The sequence below is a fragment of the Chrysemys picta genome, chromosome 1 (genome assembly GCF_011386835.1).
Source record: "Chrysemys picta bellii isolate R12L10 chromosome 1, ASM1138683v2, whole genome shotgun sequence".
In the NCBI taxonomy this organism is placed as follows: domain Eukaryota; kingdom Metazoa; phylum Chordata; order Testudines; family Emydidae; genus Chrysemys; species Chrysemys picta.
Genome location: NC_088791.1, coordinates 236,781,560 through 236,809,292, shown reverse-complemented (window position 1 = coordinate 236,809,292; position 27,733 = coordinate 236,781,560). Strand labels below are relative to the sequence as shown.

The 27,733-nt window shown below is 46.8% G+C and overlaps 1 protein-coding gene across 16 annotated transcripts in view; it reads left to right on the top strand.

The window, feature by feature from the left end:
* The window catches only part of TSGA10 (testis specific 10), a 75,098-nt gene that overhangs the window by 35,950 nt on the left and 11,415 nt on the right, over positions 1–27,733 (top strand). For 13 of the 16 annotated variants that reach the window (XM_065591620.1, XM_065591662.1, XM_065591659.1 and 10 more), the window contains 8 exons: positions 5,915–6,069; positions 14,160–14,215; positions 18,074–18,242; positions 20,074–20,184; positions 21,012–21,197; positions 22,625–22,834; positions 24,856–25,058; positions 25,419–25,523. In XM_065591620.1, the coding sequence (XP_065447692.1) occupies positions 5,915–6,069; positions 14,160–14,215; positions 18,074–18,242; positions 20,074–20,184; positions 21,012–21,197; positions 22,625–22,834; positions 24,856–25,058; positions 25,419–25,523 (1,195 nt within the window). The remainder of the gene's footprint in view (positions 1–5,914; positions 6,070–14,159; positions 14,216–18,073; positions 18,243–20,073; positions 20,185–21,011; positions 21,198–22,624; positions 22,835–24,855; positions 25,059–25,418; positions 25,524–27,733) is intronic. The other 3 variants (XM_065591629.1, XM_065591664.1, XM_065591640.1) reach the window with 2 other exon arrangements.

Genomic DNA, 27,733 nt, shown 5'->3' with positions numbered 1-27,733 from the left:
GGGGAAACCTGCCTTGATGCGCCCGCCATCACAAGGGCTGGAACCTCGGCACCGATCCAGGTCCCGAAGCAGGTCCCCACGCCGCTTGCAGTCCCGGCACCGAATACCGTCTCGGCACCGGTCGTACTCGCGGCCAAGATCTTCTTCGCGGCACCGCTCTTCGTCTCGGCACCGATATGATCGTCGGCACCGATCAACGTCGAGACGTAGCTCTCGGCACCGCTACGGTCGACGCTCGACGTCGAGGGGTCGCTCCCGGCACCGGGCATACTCCAGGTCCTCGTCGAGGTCCAGATCCGACTCCCGGCACCGACGAGGTCATCGGCACCGGTCGCGGTCCCGGCACCGATCGCCGGCACCGCGCAGAGATAGATCATCTCCGGACCGGCACCGTGCACCGCAGCCCACGGGGATCGTTTCATCTCTCTCGGCACCGCCATGGCCGTCAAGATCGGTGTCTCGCTCCTCGGAGGACCTGTCGAGATCGGCATACCCCCCTCAAGGGCAAGCCGAGGAACGAAACTTGGGCCATTGGCAGGAGATGGCAGAGGACCACTCTCATGGACCTTCTCACTGGTCGTTTTGGACCCCGTGGGCGTACCACCAGGAGCAAGGGGCTCCAATACCATCGACCTCTCGCTCGGGTCACTCGGTCAGAAGGGCCCCAGAATCCACCATCTCTCGGCCTCCGCCAGGAGGCATGGAGGCTTCCGTGTCCACGCCACCCGACACCATGGACCCCAGTGCAGGTGATGCTCCTGCCCAAGAGCAGGGGGATCAGGACCCCCCCCTTGGATCCGGTACCACCGGAGGCATCCTCTTCCTCCTCTCCGGATGAGGCAGTGGCGGGCACTTCATGTACGGGTCCCCCTCCGATAGATCTTCGGGCTCACCAGGATCTCCTGCGTAGGATGGCCCGTAATATGGACCTGCAGGCGGAGGAGATAGTGGAGGTGCACGATCCGATCGTGAATATCCTTGGAGCGGATGCCCCATCGAGGGTGGCGTTACCCCTGATCCGCACGATCCAAACGAATGCGGATACGATATGGCAAACTCCTGCCTCTATTCCACCCACAGCGAGAGGGGTGGAAAGGAAATACTTTGTCCCGTCTAAGGACTATGGGTACTTGTATACCCACCCCCAACCGTGTTCACTGGTGGTGGAATCAGTGAATGCACGAGAGCGCCACGGCCAGCAGGCTGCAGCGCCTAAATCAAAAGAGGCTAAGCGGCTCGATCTGTTTGGCCGTAAGGTTTACTCAGCCGGAGGGCTACAACTTAGAGCGGCGAACCAACAGGCGCTACTGAGCCGCTACAATTTCAACTCCTGGAACTCTATGGGGAAGTTTAAGGAGTTGATTCCCCAAGAGTCCAGGGAAGAGTTTGGAGCCATGGTAGAGGAGGGTAAGAAGGTGGCTCGGACCTCCTTGCAGGCCTCCTTGGACATTGCAGACTCAGCTGCGAGGACCCTGGCTTCGGGTATCGCTATGCGCAGGATCTCCTGGCTTCAGGTTTCGGGTTTGCCTCCGGAGCTGCAGCAAACCCTACAAGATCTGCCCTTTGAGGGTCATGGACTGTTCTCAGATAAGACGGACTCTCGCCTGCAGAGCCTCAAGGACTCGAGAACAATCATGCGCTCACTGGGGATGCATGTTGTGGGCCCTCAGCGCAGGCCATTTAGGCCGCAGCCTCAGCGCTTCTACCCCCCCCCCCGCCTCGTCAGAGACAGGACTCGGCCCGGAGGCGAGGGCGAGGTGGTAGAAGAAGGTGGACCGGCCCTCAACCTGGTCAGAACCAGGGGCCACCTAGACCACCTTCAGGCCCCAGGCAGAACTTTTGAAGGTGCGGTCGAGGACGGCGCCCCAGTCATCCCCCAGGATCCAGCCCCCTCCTTTCGGGATCGCCTCTCCCACTTCCACCGTGCTTGGTCCCTTATAACTTCGGACCGTTGGGTCCTCCACACGGTGGACAGGGGATACGCTATCCAGTTCTCTTCTATTCCCCCCTCCTCCCCCCCTTCCCCGTCCCTCTTCAGGGACCCTTCTCACGAGCAACTTCTTATACAGGAAGTTTCTACGCTCCTCGCTATGGGGGCCATAGAGGAGGTTCCAGTGGAATTAAGGGGCAGGGGATTCTATTCCCGCTACTTCCTCATTCCCAAGTCCAAAGGAGGTCTGCGACCCATCTTGGACTTGCGCGGACTCAACAAATTCGTAGTAAAGTTGAAGTTCCGCATGGTCTCTTTGGGAGCCATTATCCCTTCCCTCGATCCTGGAGACTGGTTCGCCGCCCTCGACATGAAAGACGCATACTTTCACATCGCTATTTACCCGCCTCACAGACGTTTCCTGCGATTCGTGGTAAACAGGGTGCATTACCAATTTGCAGTCCTTCCCTTCGGCCTATCCTCAGCCCCACGGGTGTTCACAAAATGTATGGCTGTCGTGGCAGCGTACCTTCGTCGGCAAGGGATACAGGTGTTCCCGTACCTAGACGACTGGCTGGTACGCGGTCGCACCAAAGAACAAGTTCGCGATCACGTCCACATAATAGTGCGCACATTCAACAAGTTGGGTATCCTACTCAACAAGGACAAATCCACTCTAGAACCTACCCAGAGAATAGAATTCATCGGTGCGGTTCTAGACTCCAGACGCGCACAAGCCATCCTGCCAGACAATCGCTTTTGCACCATCACGAGCCTCATCCAAGGACTCAAGGCCTTCCCAACTACCACGGTGAGGTCGTGCCTTACCCTGCTGGGCCACATGGCTTCCTGCACGTACGTAACCAGGCATGCCAGACTTCGGCTTCGCCCACTCCAGACCTGGGTGTCATCGATATACCGCCCTCATCGGGACAGCCTGAACATGGTGGTCACGGTCCCGAACTCGGTCCTGACCTCCCTCTCATGGTGGCTAGATCACAATGTGGTTTGCGAGGGGATGCCGTTTCACGCCCCACAACCCTCTCTACACCTGGTCACAGACGCTTCATCTCTGGGTTGGGGCGCCCATCTCAACGAACACCATACCCAGGGCCTATGGACTGCACCCCAGCTAGCCCTGCACATCAATGTTCGGGAACTGATGGCGGTGCGCCTGGCGTGCCAGGCATTTCTCAATCTCCTACGTGGCCGCTGTGTGTTAGTTCTCATCGACAACACCACGGCCATGTTTTACATCAACAAGCAAGGAGGAGCACGTTCGTCAATTCTATGCCAAGAGGCCATTCGCCTGTGGGACTTCTGCATCGCCCACTCAATACATCTCACGGCATCGTTCCTCCCTGGAGTCCAGAACACTTTAGCGGACCGACTCAGCAGGTCCTTTCAAACGCACGAGTGGTCTATCCGCCCGGACATCATACATTCCGTCTTCCAGAAGTGGGGGTTTCCCCAGATAGACCTGTTTGCTTTTCGGGACAACAGGAAGTGCCACGTGTTCTGCTCTCTACAAGGTCGAGCCCCGGGCTCCCTCTCGGATGCGTTTCTCCTTCCCTGGAAGGACCACCTGTTTTATGCCTTCCCTCCGTTTCCTCTGGTCCACAAGGTACTGCTCAAATTGCGCAGAGACCAGGCACAGGTGATTCTGATCGCCCCAGCGTGGCCGAGACAACATTGGTACACCACGCTGTTGGAACTCTCGGTTCGGACACCGATCCCGCTTCCGTTGTATCCGGATCTCATCACGCAGGACCACGGCCGGCTGCGTCACCCCGACCTGCAATCACTCCACCTCACGGCGTGGCTGCTCCATGGTTCACCCAGGCAGAGCAGCAATGCTCGCACTCTGTCCAACAGATTCTGCTGAGCAGTAGGAAGCCCTCAACACGCACCACGTACCTGGCCAAGTGGAAGCGGTTCTCCTGTTGGTGCGAACAACGAGCCACTTCCCCGTTGCGGGCACCCATTCCTCTCATTTTGGAGTATCTCCTCTCCCTAAAACAGCAAGGGTTGGCGATATCTTCAATTAGAGTTCACCTGGCCGCTATATCGGCCTTTCATCCAGGGGAACTCGCGTCCTCGGTATTCTCTAACCCGATGGTCGTTAGATTCCTCAAGGGCTTAGACAGGATGTACCCACAACAACGTCAGCCCGTTCCGACGTGGGACCTCAACCTGGTTCTTTCCAAGCTCACAGGTCATCCATTCGAGCCACTGGCCACCTGTTCACTTTTGTACCTATCCTGGAAGACAGCCTTCCTCGTAGCCATCACCTCAGCAAGGCGCGTTTCTGAACTCAGGGCGCTTACATCCGAGCCCCCTTACACAGTTTTCCATAAGGATAAAGTGCAGCTCCGCCCACATCCTGCCTTTCTCCCTAAGGTGGTTTCTCCATTTCATATCAACCAGGATATATTTCTCCCGGTCTTTCACCCTAAACCACATGCTACTCGCCAGGATCAACGTTTGCATTCTCTGGACGTACGCAGGGCCCTGGCCTTCTACATTGACCGCACAAGGCCCTTTAGAAAGACGACGCAACTCTTCGTTGCAGTGGCCGACCGAATGAAAGGCTCACCGGTCTCATCACAACGCCTATCCTCCTGGATTACGTCTTGCATCCGGACTTGCTATGACCTGGCAGGTGTCTCAGCACCACACCTCACCGCTCACTCCACGAGGGCCCAAGCTTCCTCGACGGCTTTCCTGGCGCAAGTTCCGATCCAGGACATTTGTAGAGCTGCAGTTTGGTCGTCAGTCCACACGTTTACAGAACACTATGCACTAGTGCAGCAGTCCAGGGACGATGCTGCCTTCGGATCAGCGGTTTTGCACACAGCAATGTCTCACTCCGACCCCACCACCTAAGTTGGGCTTGGGAGTCACCTAATGGAATGGATATGAGCAAGCACTCGAAGAAGAAAAGACGGTTACTCACCGTTGTAACTGTTGTTCTTCGAGATGTGTTGCTCATATCCATTCCAAACCCGCCCCCCGTCCCCACTGTCGGAGTAGCCGGCAAGAAGGAACTGAGGGGGCGCCGGGTCGGCTGGGGTATATATTCAGCGCCATGAAGGCGCCACTCTAGGGGGCTCCACAGCCGACCCGCCGGTGTTGCTAGGGTAAAAATCTTCCGACGATCGTGCACGCGGCGCGCACACACCTAATGGAATGGATATGAGCAACACATCTCGAAGAACAACAGTTACAACGGTGAGTAACCGTCTTCTTTCTTGTGTGGAAGTCTGAGCAATTTAAAGTGACATTCTACTTTACAGAACATCAAAATAAAAGTAATGTAATTTAAATGAAAATTCAGGATTATAACTGGAATTGAGGATCTTGGTTACCAAGTATTTGTAACTTGACTTTCATGTGTTTAGGAAATGCTGAACAGTTATTGGGATTTTTTTTTCTGTATGGTAATTTAAATAAATTACCAAAATAAGTGGAACCGATGTGATTATATTGCATTATTTTGACAAATAAAATGTGCAGAATTTTGCGTTTTTTGGTGCAGAATTCCCCCAGGAGTATTGAGTGCTTGACTTTGCAGCCTCAATACTTTTCTTTTTAATTTAGTTGCCTTGTGTGTAATACATATGCACGTAGGCATTCATTGTGTCAAAAACATTTCATTAGTTATTTAGTAACTACTAATACTTTTGATAATTTCTCACAAGTTATAGATAGAGCATGATCTATGTTTGCTTTACATAGAGTACGTATGTATGTGTGTAGCTGCACTGCAGCTGTGAGCGTGCTTCCCGGAACTAATAGAGAGACACATGCTAGCTCTGCTCTAGTTAGCATACTAAAAATAGTAGTCATGCTTCAGTGCTTTGCTGGTTCTTGGCCTTAGTTGTGTTTTCTTGTGGTTTAGAAGTGTATCAAGCTATGTGAAATGGAAAATAATTATTTTAAATTGAGTTAATAAAAATGAGGCCTTTATGATTATATGTGCAGATAACTTTTCGAAACAAAATCTTGCACAACAACAAGAAGTCCATATTCTCAAAGAAACTATTGCTGAGCTGGATACAGAAAAGGACTCTTTACAAGAATGTGTGGATGAAAAAAATGAGAAAATTTCTTCCTTTCAAGAAACCCTGGCAATGAAAGTATGTTCTTGCATGTACATTTCTATATAATTTATTATTGATTCATTAGTTTTAAAACATTTTTCATAATAGTTATATATGCAAAGGACCCTTTAGAACCCCCCACCTCATCAATGGGATCCTCAAAAGTGCTCAGTGTTAGCTAAATTCTGCTCCCATTAAAGTCCATAAAAAGCTCCCATTGACTTCAATAGCAACTGAGTTAGGCCAGTGTTGAGCTCCCCATTCTTAGTGTTTTGTACAGTCTAATTTTAAAAATGCCAAGAGATGGGATTTTCACCACTTTCCTTGGGTAAAGCAGACTAACAGGCTAATAAGTTTCACATTCAGAAACTTTTTCTTGAAATTCAGACTTTATTTTCTCTTCTAGGGCCCATTTATGTAACATACAACCAAATTGGTGATGTAGTTACAACTTCGTTATCCCTTGAAATGGTTACCGTATATTTCCAGTTTGTAGTACAAATGGGTCCTTCACAGGGCTCAAGCATTCAACATCTCCCCTTGGGGTGTGTCTTTACTGCAGTTCAAGGTGTGATTGCAACCCAGGTAGATATACCCATGCTAGCAGTGTAGATGTGTCAGCAATGCAAGTAGATACCCAGAATTCTTCACCCTGTGGTTGCTCAACTTTAGGTGATTGTGCGCCCTGCGACTCTAGTCAGAGAATTTCGACCGCACTACCTGGCTGGGCCGCACATGTGCTCTCCCCGCCTCACACCTGCAGCGGCAATTAACTAGTGATGTTTGGCTCCTCCCCCGCCCCCGTTCCTTCTCAATCTCCCGTGGTCTGAGTCGGAGCTCCAGTAGCGTGTGTACTCACTTTACCTCAGATTTAGTTTAGTCAAGTAGTTTAGTGCAGTTAGGTTAGTTGGTTAAGAACCTTTTATTTATTTTTCTCCCCATTTTAAAAAAAATCAAAAACCTTTTTTTCCTTTCGTCCCCTTAAGGCACATTAATTTTCCTCAGAATGCCAGGGTCACTTGGCTTTAAACACTGCCTCTCCTGTTGTGAGGCAATTCTGCTTTCTGACAGATGCTTGCAATGTGTTCGGTGCCTGGGGGAAACTCATGTGCCCCAGAAATCCACCCATTGCCAGTCCACAATCTTAAGACATGGACTAGGAAAGCGAGGGATCTTAAACTGAAATTTATCCTATTGGAGAAGTCCCTCTGTCCCGCCTCAGGCCCGAGCTAACAAACTTCTCCTGCCGCCCTATCACCATAGGCGGCTTCCGACAGACCCCTCTCCTCCACACCACAAGAAAGGGACCTGTCTCCTAAAGTACTTGGAAAGAGGAGAACTAACACAAACCCTACCAAGACCACATCAAAGAGGGAATGTTCCCTGCTTCTGTCCACTAGATCGGTACCAACCACCCCGCAGCTTAGTACCTTTGAGTCAGCAAGGACCTCCGGTACTGGTGGTACCATCACAGCCGCAGACCCTAAGCGGGCAGGCTCTAAGAAGAAGGGCAGGTAGAAGACCGCCTTCTCCATTCTGCACAGGCAGCGCAGAAAAAGTGCTTGGTATGGAGCAACTCTGCAGTACAAAAGGCAACAGCACCACCTGCTGGCCCTATGTTGAATAGCACAGACACTGCACCACACATTGCCACACTGTCTGTCAGCTCCTTTCCTACCCGTACCACAAGGTCCCCTATTCTCTGTACCACTTTTCACACAGTTACCTCAAATAGTACCACAGCCTCAACAGTTCCTTGCTCTGAAGGACCTGAAAATTGCCCCGGTACCGAAATCACCTCTCTTCAGTTCCGATACTTCTTCGGTACTTTCACTACTGCTCACTCCGCCAGCTAGAGCCGCTTCTCCTTTCTCTAGTGAGGAGGATGAAGATGAGGAAGGGGAGGCTTTCTCCTCCCAACACTCTTCACCTATGCAAGGCAGAGTTCAGTCCGCTCATCAGGAGTGTCCTAAGCCTCCGCCAGGGTCTGAATTGCAAGGGTGGTATGGTCACCCCTTGGGGGCCCCCACCTATGCCCTTACCACCTCAATGGGCATTCTGGGTCCCAGGAGCAGCTTATAGACAGTTTTACCCCAAACCCCTAAGTGGCACTGTGAGGTACATAGGCACTCTTCACCAAGATCCACAGTGCCACCAGCTGCCCCTCCCGAACAGAGCCTTGAGGAGACGGAAGAAGTTTTAGCTCAGGAGGCAGCTCCTACCACCTGCACTTCATTCTCACCAGATGAGACTATTATGCCCCTTACGCCTATTGCTGGAGATGATTTCAGGAATTTCTAGGAGCTCTTCAAAAGAATAGCGACGATGCTCCAGATAACCCTAGAGGAGGTCTCGGAGTCACATCCACGAGCTCTTAGACATACTCCACATGTCCACCTCCTCCAAGATTGCCCTTTTGATTAACTCAGCAATCATGGAACGCACCGCAAATATCTAGCAGACCCTTGCTACCATCCCGGCCACATGTAAGAGAGTGGACAAAAAATATTACATCCCTTCAAAAGGGATGGAATTTCTATTCATACACCCTCAGACAAATTCATTGGCAATCGATGCAGTTAGCGAATGGGGCAAAGAGCATTACTCTAGAACCACCCCTTATGATAGAGTGGAAAAGACTGGACTTACTTGGTCGCAAGGCGTATTAATCAGCAACACCACTTCTGGATTGCCAATTATGAAGCCCTTATGGTGAAGTATGACCATATAAACTATTCCAAATTTTCTGACTTTATTGACTACGTACTAGATGACAAAAGAGTAGTTTACATCATTCATTTCTGAGAGCCATCTCTTAGCTAGAACTGCCCTCCAAGCCTCTTTTGGACTCTGCTGACACAGCAGCAAGGACCATTGCCACCGCCATAGTAATGCACCAAGCCTCTTGACTTCATCTGTCAGACTTCCCTAGGGAGGTCCAAGCCACTGTGGAGAACCTTCTGTAGAGGGTCCAAAACTGTTCGCCACCAAGACCGACAAGTTGCTCCATTCGTTGAAAGATTTGAGGGCCACGATCAAGTCTCTTGGCATCTGTACACCTGCAACAAAATGCAAATGAGGCAGGTATTGTACATCACAGCACCCCAGACAGGCCCCATACACACAGCAACTGAGACAATACGATAACCAGAGGCACAGACAGAGACCACCCAGACGCAGACTAAGTTCTTCCCAAGCCACCACAGCTTAACAATCAACCTCTAAACAGCAGATTTGAAGGTTTGGTCAAGGGCTTGCCAGACCTCCCCCAACTTTTGCTGCCAACACTACCTCCCACCAACCATCCCTTTATCAATTGTCTACCACCGTTCTAACCAAACTGGTGAACCATCACCTCCAACAGATGTGTACTGGAAATCATCAAGCCTGGCTATGCCATCCAGTTCCTCTTCATCTCTTCTACCCACCCTGCCTCCCCGTCCTCCTTCAGGGCCCCCTATTATGAGCCCCTCCTGAGACAGGAAGTGGAGCATCTCCTACAAATGGGCATGCTAGAGCCAGTTCCGGTACATCACAGAGGGAAGGGCTTCTATTCCCATTATTTTTTAATCTGAAAGAAGTCTGGAGGATGGAGACCCGTCTTCAATCTCAGGAAGCTAAATACATTCGTCAGAACACAACAATTCAGGATGGTTACGTTAGCTACAATCGTTCCAGCACTGGAACAAAGGGATTGGTTTGCAGCCCCCGACCTGCAAGATGCATATTTTTACATTACTATATGCCCTACACACAGGAAATTTCTTTGGTTCGTACTGGGACAGGACCATTTCCAATATACAGTACTATCCTCCACGGCTCCTTCAGCATTTTCTAAAGTCCTTGCTGTGGCAGCAACTCACCTTCGCAAGCACAGGGTCATGATATACCCCTACTTAGATGACTGTCTAATCAAGGCTCACACTTGGGCAGAAGCTGTCGCAGCCATGCACCAGACAGTGTCGCTCTTCACCAGTCTCGGTCTACAAATAAATATCCAAAAGTCCACATTAATGCCAGTCCAGAAACTGGACTTTATCATCGTGCACCTAAATTCTCTAGAAACACCCGCATCATTACCTTTTCAGAGATTCACCACTCTAACGAACCTCATCAATACCTCAGTGCACAGCCCAAGGATATTGGCCAGGACCGGTCTTCAGCTACTAGGTCACATGGTGGTGACCACATACATGGTGAAACATGCTAGGCTGCACATGCACTGCTTGCAGAGTTGGCTCAAGACAGTGTTTATGGCACACAAACACAATTTGAATAAAATTCTGAGTATGCCTGTGAAGGTCAAGGACTCGCTACAATGGTGGACTCACCCGCACAACATCTACACAGGTGTCCCTTTCCTTCAGCCTCCTCCCGAATTGATAATCACAACGGATGCCTCTCTACTGGGGTAGGGGTGCCCACCTACGCAAGCTCACAGTACAGAGAAGATGGTCTCTTTCCAAATCAACACTCCACAGCAATGTACTGGAACTACACGCAGTTCACAATGCCTGTGCACACTCCATGCCTCTGATCAAAGACAAAAACATACAGATCATGATGGACAATGTAACCTGCATGCTCCACATAAACGGGGAGGAGCAAGATCCCACTTCCTATGTACGGAGGCCATAAAATTCTGGACATGGTGCATACAACACAATGTCACCATATCAACCACCTCCCTGCCTCGGTCTTAGAATATCATGGCCGACGCATTAAGTCAAAGGTTCTCGAACGACCACAAGTGAGAAATCAACACCTGCGTGATCCAGTCATATTTCAACTATGGGAGTTACCCGCAATAGACCTATTTGCCAGAAAAACTCAACAAATGTCCAGCTTTTTCCTTCAGAGTGGGACTGGGATCAGGATCCAGCGGCAACGCATTTTTTCATTTCATGGCACGCACCCCTCCTGTATACTTTTCCTCCCACCCCATTGCCTTCCAGGGTCCTGCACAAGATCAGAATCGATCAAGCCAAAGTCATCCTGATAGCACCAGCATGGCCCAGACAAACCTGGTACCCATACCTGAAACAGATGTCATCATGCCCCCCACGTCTCTTCCTGCTTCTTCCAAATGTCCTCTCTCAGGACACGGGTCAGACTCTGCTTCCAAACCTGGGGTCACTCCATCTCACAGCCTGGCTCCTCAATGATTCCAGGGCGAGGAGACAACTTGTTCTGAGGACATTAAAGACCTTCTGATAAACGGCAGAAGGCCCACTACACCGGCTGCATACCTCCACAAACAGAAGAGATTCCACATGTGGTGCCTAAATAAACACATCAGTACCACCACCTCTACCATACCAGTGGTCCTGGACTACATGCTCTACCTTAAGAAAGCCGGCCTTTTAATGATTTCACTGCGGGTGTATCTGGAAGCCATTACAACATTCCATGACAAAGTGGACAGCGTTTCAGTCTTTGCTCACCCAATTACCAAAAGATTCCTCCAGGGAGTATGCAACCTCTATCCAGAGCCCCAGTGCCCCCATAGGACTTGACTTTAGTGCTTCGATCTCTCACAATTGCCCCATTCGAACCTTTGGCCACGTGTTCTCTTCTACATCTTTCCTTGAAGGTGGCCTTCCTAGTTGCCATCATGTCTGCGAGATGTGGGAGAAATTGGTGCTCTTATGGCTGGACCATCCTATACAGTTTTTTCCAAATACAAGGTCAGTGACCTCACCCCAAATTTTTGCCAAAAGTCCCTTCTTCCTTCCACATCAATCAACCTATCTATCTTCCCACGTTCTTCCCTAAACCTCACAAGGACAGGCAAGAAGCAATTTTCCATTCCCTGGATGTCAGAAGGGTGCTAGTCCTTTATCTTGAATGGATCAGATTGTTCAGGAAAACTCCTAGATTGTTCCTCTCCACCATGGACCGCTCCAAAGGCAAACCCATCTCTAAGCACAGACTTTCCAGATGGATTTCAGATTGCATTCAGCTCTGTTACCAACAACATGACCTATAAACCCCCCTCATGTGTTAGAACACACTCCGCATGGTCTTATTGTCCATTCAGACCTAACTCCGAAGCCCCTCCTTTCCCCTGAGGGGCACTGCTCTACAGTCACCTAAAATGGAGCACCCACAGGGACCCCACTCGGGGGGGCGGGGAAAGAGGATTGCTTACATAGTGCAATAACTGAGGTTCTTCAAGATGTGAGTCCCTGTAGGTGCTCCACTACTTACAACTCTGAAGTAGAGGGGAGGGTAAGTCTTCTGCAATAGAGAAAGAACTGGGTGGGGGTGGGGGAGCTGCACAGCACTAGTTAATTGCCGTTGCAGGCGCGAGACAGGGAGAGCATATGTGTGGCCCAGCCAGGTATTGCTGTCGAAATTCTCCAACTATAGGTGCAGGGCGCACAATCACCTAAAGTGGAGCACCCATAGGGACTCACATCTCAAAGAACCTCAGTTACTGCAGAAGGTGAGTAACCCTCTCTTCCAGGTGGGGCAATGAAACCCATACCACCACCTCTACACTGTTACTTTTAGCAATGCTAGTCTCAGGTAAAGCTCACATGAGTATGTTTGAACTACAATCACATACCCTCAGTTTTATGTAACCAAGTATTACATATTTATCTCTTTTAAACTTTTCTTCTAACTCTTTCCAGCACCATGATCATTTTATTGCTCTCTTCTAAACTCCCTCCAGTTCTGGACACTTAAATATATGGAGATATACCTATCTCATAGAACTGGAAGGGACCCTGAAAGGTCACCGAGTCCCACCCCCTGCCTTCACTAGCAGGACCAAGTACTGATTTTGCCCCAGATCCCTAAGTGGCCCTCTCAAGGATTGAACTCACAACCCTGGGTTTAGCAGGCCAATGCTCAAACCACTGAGCTATCCCTCCCCCCCAAAAGAGGGGATTGCCTAACTGAACACTTTATTCCTGCTTTGTTTATGCCAGAGCCATATAGAAAGGGTCTATTTCCTCCCTCTCCCATGAATTGTGCCTTTGTTTATTCAGCCCAAAATTGCATTGCCCTCTTCTATTGCAGTTAGCTCTGAATAACAACATCCTTTGCACCCTAAGGGCTTGTCTATATGAGAAAATTGCACTGGTTTAATTTAAGGTATGAATTTAAACTGATTTAATTAAAACTGGTGCAGACCTCTGTGTGGACACTCTTATTTCAGTTTTGAAGTGTTCAGTTTAGTTTAAGTTGATTTGGCATCAGTTTAACCTAAATTGAAATAAATCACTCTTAAAGTATAATAAAGTTGTCTACACAGGGATTTGCACCAGTTTTAACTAAATCATTTTAAGGATGTTCAGTACCTTGCAGAATGGTCTGTAAGCTAATAGCATAGGCAACAATTTTCCTGACATTAAAGCTTTATGAAAAAGAATTGTTCATTTAAGAATTGTTTCTTTTTGAAGAGAATGGGGCCCCTGAATCATCAATGAATTTGTACCAGTGAATCAGCATGCAAGGTCATCATGTTTTGCTCCAATATGGGAAAGTGTCTCCATCCAGTTTTGGGTCCTCTTTCCAAGCCTCCTCTTTCTGCAGCAGAATGAAATTGATTTGATTATTGTTGGTATCCCTGCTTTCCGGGCTGTCAGCAGAATTAAATGACAGCAGTAAAAGCTGACACTCTAGTTAGTTTTCATTTAGCTGCACTATAGGAAAGCTATGAGAAGATGGTGCTAATTGTCAGCAGTCTTAGGAAGACAGCACTGTGTCTGCTAGCATTTGGTTCACATTCAGGAGATTATCTTTGTAACCATGGAGGATGAGGAAATGTAAGTTCTTAAAAAAAAAAAAAAAAAAAAAAAAAAAAAGTTAGTTTAGATTCTGCAGAAGTTAATATTATTGGTTCCTCCATTCCCCAGTGGCAAGTAAGTGATTAGACTTTTACAAGTCCTGACCAAGTCAAAGTACTGTATACTATTGGCATAGTGATTCTCTATCAAATGTATGGTGAAGTTTTGCAAAACCAGAATGAGTTTCAATGTAGACAATTACATCAAGCACTGAAATACTGAAGAGCTAACTGAGCCAGAAAAGCAGTATTTCTGATTTTGCTCAATCCTTTTCATTTATTAACTGGGGAGAAACAGGTTTACTGAACTTTTTAATCTCTTTTGAAGGAAGAGACCATTTCAGGTTTGAGGGATCTCATTTCTGAGATGGAGAAATCATCAAAGTAAGTCTCAGATTCCAATTACAGCATCATAGAGGTTTTAGTCTGACTACTATAAAATCTGTGAAAATATTGCCTTGTTAGCCTAGTATGGCAAATGGTCAACGCTATTATGGTGGATCCCGTGCTTTTCCTTTGTGTGATGCGTCAGGGCGCCACCTCTTGAACCCTATTCTTGGGCGTTGATGATTCCACTAGTGCCCTGATGGGGGAAGGAAGGAGAGGGGGGAAGGGACCCGGGCCCGCCCTCTACTCCTGGTCCCAGCCCAGGGGCCCTATGGACAGTGACTAAGCACTTGAAGCTGTAATTCTTTCTCCTGGGCTAGCTCCTGCTCTTCCCCTTCAGCTTCTCAGGCTTCCTGACCTCTCTCCCCTTGGGCAGGGTTTCTCTCGGTCCTCTGCGCCTGGGGAATCCCCCTGCTCTGCTTGAGCAGGGTTTCCCTTCCCCTAGTGCTCTGATCCTCTGGTCAACAACAGTACTCCTCTAAACTACAGTCAGCTCTCCTTCCCCTCTCTCATTTGACTGAAGCAGGGCTTTTTATTAGGTCTCTGGCAGGGCCTTAATTGGCTCCAGGTGCTCTAATTAACCTGTAGTAATCTCTCCTCAGTTCACAAGGAATAAGGCTCTGATCATCCTGGGGTTTATATACCTCCCATCCTCCCATCTATCACTTTCCTGTGTCGGGCCCAAGGTGCCTTTGTTTGATCCTGCATCCGTCTCCTGTGGGAGATGGATCGCAGCTCCCACTTCTTCTACGTCCTGGAGAAAAAGAGGGGGGCAAAAAACACATCATCCGCCTTTTGGCGGAGGACGGTGCCCTCCTCACGGATCCGGTGGAGCTGCGTAAGAGGACCAGGGCCTTCTACGCCAGCCTCTTCTCCATGGATCCGACCCACTCCAATGACTGCAGGGTGCTTTGGGACAAACTCCTAACAGCCAGCGTGGGCGACCAAGACTGGCTGGAGCTGCCTCTCACTCTGATCAAGTTCTTGGAAGCCCTCCATCTCATGCCCACCAATAAATCTCCAGGCATGGACGGGCTGACCATGAAGTTCTACTGCATGTTCTGGGATGTCCTTGGCCTGGACCTTGCCATCATCTGCGCTGAGTCCTTGGGGAGTGGGTTTCCCCTCTCTGTCGTGCAGGTGAGCCATGCTCACCTTGCTTCCGAAAAGGGGGGACCTCCGTGACCTTAGGAATTGGCATCCCATCTCGCTCCTCAGCACGGACTATAAGGTCATGGCAAAGGTCATCTCGCTACGACTGGGGTCCGTGCTGGCGGACGTGGTCCATCCTAACCAGACCTACACTGTCCCGGGATCTCCTTGAGCTTGGGCGTAGAGATGGTCTGTTGTTCGCCCTCCTGTCTTTGGATCAGGAGAAGACGTTTGACCGGATGGACCATGGGTATCTCCTGCGCTCTGTGGGCGTTTGGCTTCAGGCAAACGGGTTTTCTCCAGGTGCTGTACACCTTTTGTGGAGTGTTTGGTCAGGCTCAACTGGACCCTGACCAAACCCGTCAGCTTCCGGCGAGGAGTGTGTCAAGGCTGCCCGCTGTCAGGCCAGCTGTATACTCTGGCTGTTGAGCCCTTCCTCCGTATCCTCTGAAAGAGGTTGACAGGGATCGTGCGCCATGAGCCAGAGATGCAGCTGGTCCTGTCAGCGTACGCTGATGACATGCTCCTCGTGGTCCAGAACCCGGGTGACCTGGTGTGGGTGGAGGCCTGCCAAGCTGTACTTGGCGGTCTCCTCCGCCTGGGTCAACTGGGTAAAGAGCTCTGGCCTGATGGTCGGGTGGCAGGCAAGCTCCCTCCCACCCTCGCTTCAGGCCATTCAGTGGGGCGCAGGTCCACTGCTCTATCTCGGCGTTTAATTTTCTGCACTGGAGAACTGGTACAATTTGGAGGGCAGAGTGGTTGAGCGGTTATGGAGATGGGCAGGACTGCTCCGGTGCCTCTCCCTTCAGGGAGGGCACTGGTGCTCAATCAGCTAGTCCTGTCCAGGCTCTGGCACTGGCTCAACACCCTGTGCTCAGCCCTGGGGTTCTTGGCCCAGCTCCAGAAGCTGGTTCTGGAGTTCTTTTGGCCCAGGGCTGCACTGGGTCTCTGCGGGGGTTCTGCATCTTCCCCTGGAGAAGGGAGGACAGGTGTGCGCAGGCACACCAGGTCCACGTCTTCCGCCTCCAGGCCCTGCAGATACTCCTTTATGGTGCAGATAGCTCGGCGTGGCGTACGTTGGCACACGCCTTGCACCGCCACCTCCGAGGGCTCCAATATGACCGGCAGCTCTTTTATCTCCATCCAAGAGGTCTTCCGCGAGACCTCTCTGAGCTGCCGGTCGTCTTCCAGGACCTCCTCCGGACCTGGAAGCTGGTTTCAGTGACCAGGTCCGTGGCGGTCACTGAGCAGGCAGATCTTCATCTTCATGTGCAGGTGGCAGTGTCACCCTCAGTGTGCCAGAGGTTGGTCCTGGCGGAAGTTACCACAATCGGAGACCTCCTGAACTATGACTGGGTGGATCCCTATGCGCTCGGCTGAAGCATGGGGCTCTCCACCCTTGGTACCTCCCGGCGCATACTTCGGGAGGTGGAGGAAGCCTTATTGCCCACTTCTAGGTCTTTCCTCGAGCGGGTCCTGTGAGAGAGTATCCCTCGCCTGCCCCTCACCCCAGGCCCTCCGGATCTCTTCATCAGGCCCCTGCCCCTTGAGTCCTCTCAGCCCCCACCCCTTGTACCCCAAGCCGGCTGCGCGATCTGCAGCTGGTTCGCTTCCGAACCACACCACGAGACCATCTTTACACCGTTGTGCTCCACACTCTTCATTCCTTACACTCGTGTCCCACCCCAACATCAAGCGGCGGGACCTTCTACCAGCTGTAGCGGACGAGGGACCCCGGTGGGCCAGCCCGGATTCCATCTTGGTTCCATGGCCCGCCAGGGATGTTAGCTGATGGCTCCTTCATGGAGCAGTGAGCACGGGCATGTACCTAGTGCAGTTCACCCCTGTTCCCGATGCTTGCCCTTTTTGCGGTGTGAGGGAGACCGTGGCACATGTCTATCTGCAGTGTGCCAGGTTGCAGCCCCTCTTCCGGCACCTCCAGAAACCTCTTGTTGAGGTTCTGGCTGCACTTTTCCCTGTACTTGTTTGTTTATGCACACCCCATCCATGGCCCCATGAAGTCGAGGGACCTCCTCATCAACCTCCTCCTAGCTATGGCCAAGGTGGCCATTTTAACACCAGGCAGAGGAGGTTGGCTGAGGGGGGGCTCTGCAACTGTGGGGCCTGTTTTCATTCCTTTATCCGTTCATGCATCCGGGCAGAGATCCTCTGGGTGGCGTCTGCTAGCTCCTTTGGACACTTTTGAGGAGCAGTGGGCACTGTCCAGGGTTCTCTGCTCAGTGTCCCCTTCTGGTTCCCTAGTTTTGGCTCTTTGACCCCCACACCTGTTCCTGTTTTGTTTTTTTTCGTTGTCCCCTGTATTTAGTTGAGTTGGGTTCCGTAGCTCCTCCCCAGGCTGGGGGAGGGGCCTTTAGCAGTGGGTGAGCTTGTGCCCACCCACTTCCCAGCACCCAATAACATCACTCTCCTGTGGGATGTGGAGCTACTTTAAAAAAAAAAAATCACTCTCCTGCTGCTCTTTGGCCCTGCTGTATCACACTAGCCACTGAAATTTAAATGTGTTAACAAATAAATTATTTGTAGTTTATTACCTTATTAAATGTGACTTTCTATTTTATACCTGTTTTTGTTTAATGTTTATTTGTAAACTTTTTGACTCCTTGGAAATATATCACTCTTGTTAGGCTAATTATTATTGTTATATTGAAATATTTATTACATCCTGTCTTACTTGCTGCACAGACAGTCTACTGAAGCTCTGTGCATCTGTGAGGAGGATATCACCAGATTGCGTCAACAGCTGGATGAAACCAATGATGAACTTGCTCAGACTGGCAGGGACAGAGAATCATTAGCTCAGGAGAATGACAGGTTGCAGGAGCAACTTCATAGAGTTAAGAAGGAAAATCAGGTATATCTATGTACAGAAACCTAGGCTGAAAGGTAAAATTGCATATTTCCCAAAGTGTTGCATGTAATTTCTGTGCTATTATATGCAAAAGAACTAAACTCAGATCTGCTGACTGGTTTCTAATCTCAGCTGTGTCCTGTCTGTCCTGTTTTCTCCTACATCTCATCTGCAAGTGGTGTGAAATAAGTTTCTAGGTCAGGGATTCTCAATTTTTTTCATAGGGTGGATCACAGAGAGGTAACCTGAGGAGCCACTACACCAATTGCTTACAGGGAAAAGTAATATTAAGAAAGTATTTGGTATTTTAGTTGCCTTTAAGGTGACAAATGTTTTGTCCTTTTAAAAATAAGTATTACACTATAATCTTTCTTTCTTTTCTTTCCCTCCCAAGTGTTCTGTTCCTTTAGCGCCTCTTCTCTCTTGCACATGCTTGTCTCATGTATGGTCATCTTCTCCCCTGTTGCCTGGTTGTCCTCTTTGCTCTGCAGATGCTTTCCTGCAACTTGGTTCACTGTTCTGGGCATGTTGCCCAGTCACCTGGTGTTCTCTTCTCTCTGATGTCTTGAACGTTTTATTCTTTTCTCTTGTTGACATTCTTTCTTTTTATTTACAGTATTTATATCTCTAGGAACAGAGCCCAACCTATGTGCATGTCTGTCTCTCCAGGAAGCTCAGTTATCCTTCTCTTCATCATCATTTTATTCCTCCTCCTCCATCCGATCATCATCATCATTCTCCACCTCTTTGCTCTTGTCTTGTTCCTCAAAGTCTGCCTTCTTGTTTTTGTCTTTCCTTGCTTTTTTCTTGCCTTTTTGCTCACGCCTGTAAACTTCCAATGATTCCTTTAAAGGGGCTATGAATCTCTGGAACTCCATTTCCTCCATGGCTGAGAGGACATCTCCAGCATTCAGTGTTTTCCTTTTCCCCGTCACTGCAAAGTTATTTTTGCTTGTGCTAGATAGTTTTGATAGATAGGAGCTGAAGGAGGCTCCTGTTTCCTCTTCTCTTCTTAAGTAGCAGTGGTTTAATGTAGGCCTAATCTGCCCACAGAAATTGCATTGATTTAAATATATTTCCGAATTGATTTTGTTAAATTAGTGCAACCCCTCCTTCTGTGGACATTCTTAAACAGCTGTGTTATTAGTGTTGTTAATTGGTGTAATTTCTGTGTGTAGACCAACTGACAGACAGCAAAGCTTGGTGCTCCTTCTTGTTTCTAGTTACTTTTACAGGGCTCCAGGTTTTTCTTTGCAGTGATGTGTCAGGATGCCTGTGGAAGCAGTTGGAAGTAAGGAAGAAAGCCAGCATTGTGTAATCGGTCAACTTTTATTGGACCAGCAGGAAGTGCTTTGTAGCTTTAATCATTTTGCTTTTGACCTATGGGACAGTTTCATCCTGGATTGTGTCTCACAAATAAATCAGAACCTTTAAAAATCCTATCAAAGAGCTGACCTCTTCTCCCCTCCTTTTTGCTGAAGAGCTTTAGCACCAGTTACCTCTGCTCCTTTTTATAAATAATTGTTTTTGTCTTACATTAGCCAACTATGTTTTTTGCAGAATGTTGTTTTTTAACAGATTCAAATATCCTCTTAAACTTTTTATAAAAGTTAATCTGTGAAGATTAACTAGAAGTCTAATCATCATGTTAATATTTTTCTGATATGTGGTTGCACAGCTGAAATGTTTGAGTTTATAATTTTTTTGCAACTTTTAATCATAAAAAACTATGCATCAAAGCAATGTTCACTATTTATCTGCTAGTAAAATGGAATAAGAAACTAAAGGCATAAAGAGTGTTAACCTTGTGGAAAAACTATATCTTTCTTCACAGATTCTACACCAAAAACTTGCAAAGTGTCATAATGAGCTTGATGATATAAAGTTGAAAGCGCAGGATTCAAGCTCAGATATTGCCAGACTGAAGAGCACATTGAATTCTGTAGTAAGTGTTTGTATGTAGGTGAGACAGATAGAAAAAGCTATATGGGTAACAAAAGCTGAGTTGGAGTTTTACTACTTTTGCATTAGGCTAGCAAGGAAGAAGTGTACTTTAAAAAAAACCCGAACCACAAAAAAAAAGTAAAGTTCAGAAGATGGGGTACTATATGATGCAGGGACTGGGTGTCTTGTATCTCCAGAGCATTGGTTTAATACCAGATTGGATCAATAGTGACTGAAATGTAGCATCTAATCACTGTCCAGGGACTTCTGCGAATGCTTGAACTCAATCATCTGTGTGCTCCCATGGTATTCTTTGCCTCTATTGTTTTGGGGGGTGCTGTACACAACAGAATGGGCACACAGCCCCCATTAGTAATAGTGCTGACATTAGTCCATGAAGTGGTGGTAATTCACCATATTTTTTTCTCACTATGAACTATTCCAAGTATATTTCAATAATATCTATAAATGTTAGAACTTGTAACTTAATGGTATTTCTAGGATTTAGTATACAGAATTGAAAATCATTTATCTGCAGGAATAGGGAATTATTCCAATCATTTGTCCAGGAATTTTTAATTTAAAACATGAATGAAGCATATCACTGTATTGAAGAAATTGATTTTTATCATTTAATTTAAAAATGCAGCTAGTAAATAAATGTAAGCAGATACAAAACAGTCTGCCTCTTGAGAAACCTTTTATTTGATGTCTTGGCTGAAAGGGCAGAGACTTTGTGTCATCCCTGTAGATACTATGCTTCCCATATTTATTTTGTCCTACTTAATGCAGAAGATCAGTTTAAAAAAATCAGATTCTGTATTTTAGGAGAGAGAGAACTGTGAACTTTCGGAGAGCTACCACAGAGCTAGTGAACAGGCAGAAAGCTGGGAAACAAAATTCCACCAAGCGGAGGGAGATTGCAGCTCTGTCCGACTGATGCTACTCAATACAGAGTCTGAGAGCCGCAGGCTGAAAGAAAGAATGGAGTCCCTTGAAATAGAGATTGAGCAAGTAAGGTGGCATAGTATCTTAAAAATCACCCTAACCTAAACAATGCCTGGCAATATTTTAACTCTGTAGTTGTTTAAAGATTTGGTATAATACCTACTTCTACTGCATACTGCAAAGACAGGTGGGATAAAAGACGAAGAATCCTGGACCGTGTTGTATCTTGTAGTAGCATGGGTTGGAATTCTGTTAGCCACTGATTTAGGAGGCTGTTGATGGAATTTAGATTCCTAAGAGCCTAATTCCCATTTGAAAATGAGATTTAGGTTCCTGAATCAGTTAGGAGTTACAATGCTGAGCGTAGCAACATCTAAATACCTTTAACAATGTGGGACCAAATGTTTGGGTGATCCAGTAAAACTGGAACAAAATCTCAGTTCCACTAGAACTGGCCAGGACACTGGCACTGCCTCCTCAGATTGGGACATACCCATGGGCGGCAGTTCGCATAGGCTGGGGGAGGCTGTGCCTCCCCAAACAGCCAGGCGTGGCCCCACCCCCTGCTCCAGTCCTGCTCCAGCCCCCCAGTGCTCCGGCTGGGGAGGCTGTGATGGCGCGCTGCCTGCCCTCCCAAGCTCTGGGGCTGGGACTGCCCATCCTCCCAAGCTGGGGAGCCTGTGGCCGCGTGCCTTTCTGGTGCTCCGGGGCTAGGGGGCTAGCCTGGGGGAGGACTGGGATGTTGGCCGCACTTGCGGGGGGGAGCCTCTGGACTCCGGTGGGAGTGGGAGTGGGAGTGGAAGGGGCAGGGCCTCGGGCGGGCGGAAGGGGTGGGGCTGAGAGCTAGCCTCCCTGAGCCGGTGATTCACACACAGTCCATGGGCATACCTGGTAACCAGGATGTTTGCCCTAAACAAGGATGTTAGTGAGAAGACCTGTGGCTGTCATCTTGGGAATGCTTCTTTGGTGTGATTTTTTTTTTTTTTTTGGTCACTTCCATAGAAGTGCCTCATTTTACAAGTGACAGCAATGTAAGTATTACTCACAATATCTTAAATAGTCATTGATTTTTTTTTCCCTTTTCAGTCTGTTTTCTATACATAGAAAGACGGGATTTATTTTATTGTTCAGATAAGTGATTCTGTTATGAAACTGAATGTAAGGCTGAAAGCAGAATTTTAAAGATATCCACTCCACAGGCACTGCAAAATCCCAAATAGGGATTCCAAAATGTCAGTGACAACTTTATGATCAGAAACAAGATTTTTTTTAGTTATTTGATACAAGGGGTGTGAAAAGTTTATTTTAAAACTTACTCTAGAATCTTTCAGAAGTTCTGATGTTTTACAAAAGAATGTGCATTTTTTTTCATTTTCCATAGGAAGTTTCTCAAAAACAGTATGGATTGTTTTCTAATAAGATCAGGTTTTTGGATAGTGTTAAATAATTTTCAGTACAAATTGTTACTTAACTTAGACCATTTGTTTTGGCAGCACTTAACAACAGAAAAAGCCTACAAGTCACAGATTTCTACCATAAACAAGTCTCTTATGAAAATGGAAGAGGAGCTTCAGAATGTGCAGCTGGAGAAAGTCTCCATACTTGCAGATCTCACATCTACACAAGAGCTTTGTATTAAATTAGACTCTAGCAAAGAGCTACTAAATCGGCAACTAAACTCTACAGCACAAGAAGTAGAAAGGGTATGTAAAATAATATGTACTGGAAGAACAGTTTACATGTGAAAATTACATTTCAGTTTATAAGAGAGAGAGGGTTTTTTTGGTGCCTTGGATCTAAATTTTCAAAAGGACTGGTGATGACTTGAAGCATGTCCAAAGGTTTTCAGAGGGAAGATACTCTGAAAATACAATACTTTCTGAAAATCAGGCCCCTTTGAGGTATCTTAAATTGGACACCTCGGAAATTGAGGCAGCTAAAATCACTAGTCACTTATGATAATGTGAGCCTTGGATTTTAAATCCGTACACCTGGTGTCATCTTCCTTTGGAGTAGCTGGCTGCTAACACAGAAGTTTCCCAGAGGGAATGTTGAGATGCCCAAACTTGACTCTTGTAGGATGTAGAGTATAGGCTGTCTTGTCCATAAGATTATTTAGTATGCTTGATAATTATAGTATTTTTCTGTTGGCCCTGATTTTCACAAGCATTGTGAAGTTAAAGTTGGTGATAGACAAACTTCAAAAGCTTCAGTTTGGATAAGCTCTGAAGAATATGGACACTTATTCATACTACTCAAATATTTTCAGTATAATTCCTCCTCTGTGTCATTCCCTGTCTCAGCCTTTCTTTATTTTTATTTTTGTCCCTCCTTCCAACACCACTAGATCATTCCTCTTTTCCTTCCCTGACTTCCAGCATTCTCCTTTATCTTTCTTCTCCTTCATAACAGACCCGCTACCTTTTAAGATAACATTGTGAGGTCTGGTAGTCTCTTTGCTGGGCTATAGGTCAATTGTTCTAGTCAAATCTTGCATGTTCTGCAAGCTTTTCATATCATAAGTGTGCAGTACATTCTGAGATGCTTCTGATAGGGGAAGCCTTCTTCTTCTTCAGTATGATGTAGGTAGGTAGCAACAACTACAAATTTATATCTAAGTTTGATAGCCAGCACGTTGCCATAGCAGTGAGTTGGTGAATGTCCTTCAGGCCCCCAGCAAAAGAACAAAGTGGACACTCAGATATGATGTGCAGGGGAAGCCTTATACTGTATGACGGGGTTAGTCAATTATTTTTTGTCAAGGTCCAAATTTCTTGGTCAAGGTCCAAACTCCAGAGAAAATAATGATAATTAAAAAAATTATGATAATAAGTAAATAAAAAGATTTTGGGGTCTGTTCAAAAGCATCTGGCAGTCTAGATTAGTAGAGCCTATGAAGATACAAAATTTGTATCTGCATCCAATCCGCGATCCGCAAAAATAGTCTTTGGATATAATGCGGATAGCTGCGGATTTGCAGGACTCTATGGATTAGGCCCGTGGTCTGCCTATTGACTACCCTCTCTATATGAGGTCTGACTGAAGCTGTCTGAGATGTAATGTGAGATTACCAGACTTGCTGGATCCTTCCATGAGCTCATCAAGTAGGAGGGCTGTTAGTGGAGAGGGAGAAAAGTTCCAGAAAAGAAGGAAGCAACTTGAATGTATATTAGATTCTGGGAAGTGTTTTTGGAGGAAGGACAGAAGTTTGGAAACTGTCTCTAGCTTTGCACACTGTTTAACGTACACTTTACGCAAAGCTATGTGTACTCTGCCACACAGGTCCCTACTTTTTACAGCATTCCATTGCAAAAATCAGCAACAAATTGGAAATTCTATGGCAGCATGAAGTATATTCAAAATTGGAAATTTTTATGAATTAAAGTGATCATGAATAATACTGTTATTACAGTATTCCTCATATTACAGTATGCCTTATACCATTTATTTCATATTAAGTTTATGCTGTTTCCAAACTTTAAGTTTTCAGTGTGTTGCAGATTTTTTTATTGGCCTATATAGAACTGCATTGTAAAAGTTATTGAGGGGAGAGGGAACTGGAGTTTTTGACTGTTGAGTAGTAGAAAGTTGGGCATTTGAGACCTGGAAAGATGATTTAGGTTTCAGCAGCCATCCTGTAATCTTAAATGAATGCAGTATATTAAAGAATGGTCAATAGGCTAAATAGGTATAAATGGAAAACCTGAAAATCTTTGTCTTTCAGCTGCAGAGTGAATGGGAGTCTTCTCGTTCTGAAGTAGAACTCCTGAGGAAACAACTAGCTAATGAAAGAATCTCTATGAAAAACCTAGAATCTTTGCTGGTGTCCAACCGAGAGAAAGAATTTCAGTCTCAGATAGCCAAACAAGAAAAGGAATCTGAAATTCAGCTTCTTAAAGAGCAGCTTTCTCTGGCCGAGAATAAACTGTGAGTAAATGACCAAGAGATAAAACTATTTGATTATCTGAGCAGAAGTGACTTTTGTCTCTCTTTGGGATTTATGTACGTATATTGGTTATTTACTTGCATTTTTGAGCAGTTAGAGCACCTGAATAACTTCTTAAAAATGGAAGAAGTCCAAGAGTTGATACCTGCTTTTGATTCAGCAGCTGTACCATACAATATGTTTCCCCTTTAGATTTTTTTTAACTCCTTTTAAAAACTGTTCATGTGAACTGCACTCTAATGCTGCCCTTGATAACTCATCAGTTGTGTATATTCATATATTTGGAAGGTTATAATCGCCCCTTTTTTCTGAATCAAATGATAATTTTATGTACTTTCCAGTGCTATCCAGAGTCGAGATTTTGCTCAGCTCAGAAATACAACAACTCAGCTAGAGTCTGAGCTAGATATCACCAAAAGACAGCTGGGGACAGAGCGCTTTGAAAGGCAAGTGTATGTTTTTGTACTACTCCTAATTCCCTGTATTATTTCAGATGAAGTAGAATATAGTAGTTAGACTAATTTAGTTAGACCAATGGAGAAGAAAGATGGCTGAGTATTTAAGGTAATACCCTGGGATATGGGTTCAGTGCCTGTGTGCTGCCACAGTGTAATTAATTAATTAATTTAAAGGCAGTCAAATCAAGGTCCATGTTTATTTTGATACTGAGGCAACGGCAAAATCTGCAAAAAGTTAGTTTAAAACCTGGAAAATGTTAGTTGAAAAACTGTTACCCATAATGCTCCTATAGTTATGTAAAATAGATCAGATTGTAACACTTGTATCCTAATCGATCAATACCAGTGCTTTTCAAACAAAACAACCTCCTAACAGTTCTCAGTTGCTTTCTTTCAACGCCCTCCCCACCTTTACTTTGGAAGTGCTAGCTAATCTGAGCAAAGATAGTCGAAAGGAGGAGAAAGAGGAAAAAGGAGCGTGGAGGAGAGGAGGGCTAGAGAAAGAGGAGGAGGAAAGGAGGTAGACGAAATGGGGATATAGAGGGGTTGGGAAGGAATACAGGAAATTCTGAAGTACGTTGAAAAAATCTTCAAAAACAATGAAGATTCACCAGCTTCTCCTATAAAGAAATGTGTGGCAAATAGCAGTTGTCAACCTTTGGATATTTTATTTTATTTTATCTCTTTATAAATTAAAGTTAAAACTGACCATGGGCTATACATTTTCAAAACACACAGTCACGGGTTAACCTCATTTTTAAATTGAAAACAAAGGAACAGAATTGACTTTTATTACTTTTGCTGACACTACAGTAGTAAAACATGTCTTTAATATGCCTGTTGTCTTTTGATTTGGGGACATGAGCTTGCCACACAAAGAACATAGAAATATCTCAGAAATCCATGGTCCCTGGTTATGAGAAATCAGTACAGTAATAAAAGCCTTCTGATAAGACACACAGGTTTATTTAAAGTCATTTATGTAAACAATGACAACATATCAAGTTATGCAGTTGTATCAAGTGCCTCAGCAATCTGAAACAATATTGGTATTCTTGCATAATTTCACTTTCTGAAGTCAGTTTTGTTGTTCTAGAACAGTGGTGCCTATAGTTTTCCTGTCGCATCCCCTCCCTCCACCCCAGTAATGGAATCTGTCCACACCTCCCCTCCATACTGCACAATTGGCTCAGCAGAGGAGCTGGGGCTGAAGGTGGAGCTGAGGGCAGAACTGGGGATGGGAAAGAAGCTGGGGTGAGAGGCAGAGCTGGCCTGGGAGCGGAGAGGGAATGAGAGCAGAGCTGGGCTGGAAATGGACAGGGGATGGAGTGGAGCTGTGGCTGGGGATGGAGCTGGGCTGAGCAGGGGGCGGAGTGGAGGTGGAGTGGAGCTGTGGCTGGGGTTGGAGCTGGACTGGGGGTGGAGCAAGGGGCGGAGTGAAGCTGCATCTGGGGGCAGAGCTGGGCTGGGGGCAGAGCAGGGGGTGAAGTGAAGCTGCAGCTGGGGGCAGAGCTGGGTGGAGGCAGAGAGGGGCTGGGTAGTGCTCCCTCCCTTCCCCCTGTGGGGACTGGCCTGGGCACCACATTCGCCCCCCTCAATGTTCCTCCATGCTCTCCTAGGGGGACATGCCCTGCAATTTGGGGTCCACTTTTCTAGAAGACATTATAATTTGATAAAATGAGGCTAGTATGGTAAACTAGTCCTAATACAGTTATTCTGAGTTCTCCTAGAGTCCATAATTCTGAACCTGAACCTGTGCTGTATCAATCAGAATCTTTGCTTTAATAAATCATTTTGTGAACAACATACCTCCAATATCTGTCTAATACTGTTTTATATTGCATTAATCTACTGGTGTGTTCTGTTCCTTGTGTACCACAGCCAGCAGTATATTTTATATCAGGAAATCCTGACTTTTGGCAACAGTAAAGTGAATAGAATAACATTTGGGCTTTATAATATTTTTCATAATCCAGACTATTAAGTAGTTTTATAAAGTAATGTGTTAGAGACCCATATTGCATTGTTTGTAGGGAACTGGAGAAGCCATTATGTGCTCTGCAATAGCTCTTGCAGAACCCTGAGGAATGCAAGAAAGAGAACATTTAGCCAAGAGAGAGATTGGGATTACCCTCACTATTATGAAATTTTTAGCTTTGGTCTGAGGAACCACCAGAGCAGTGCAAAAGAATCTTCTG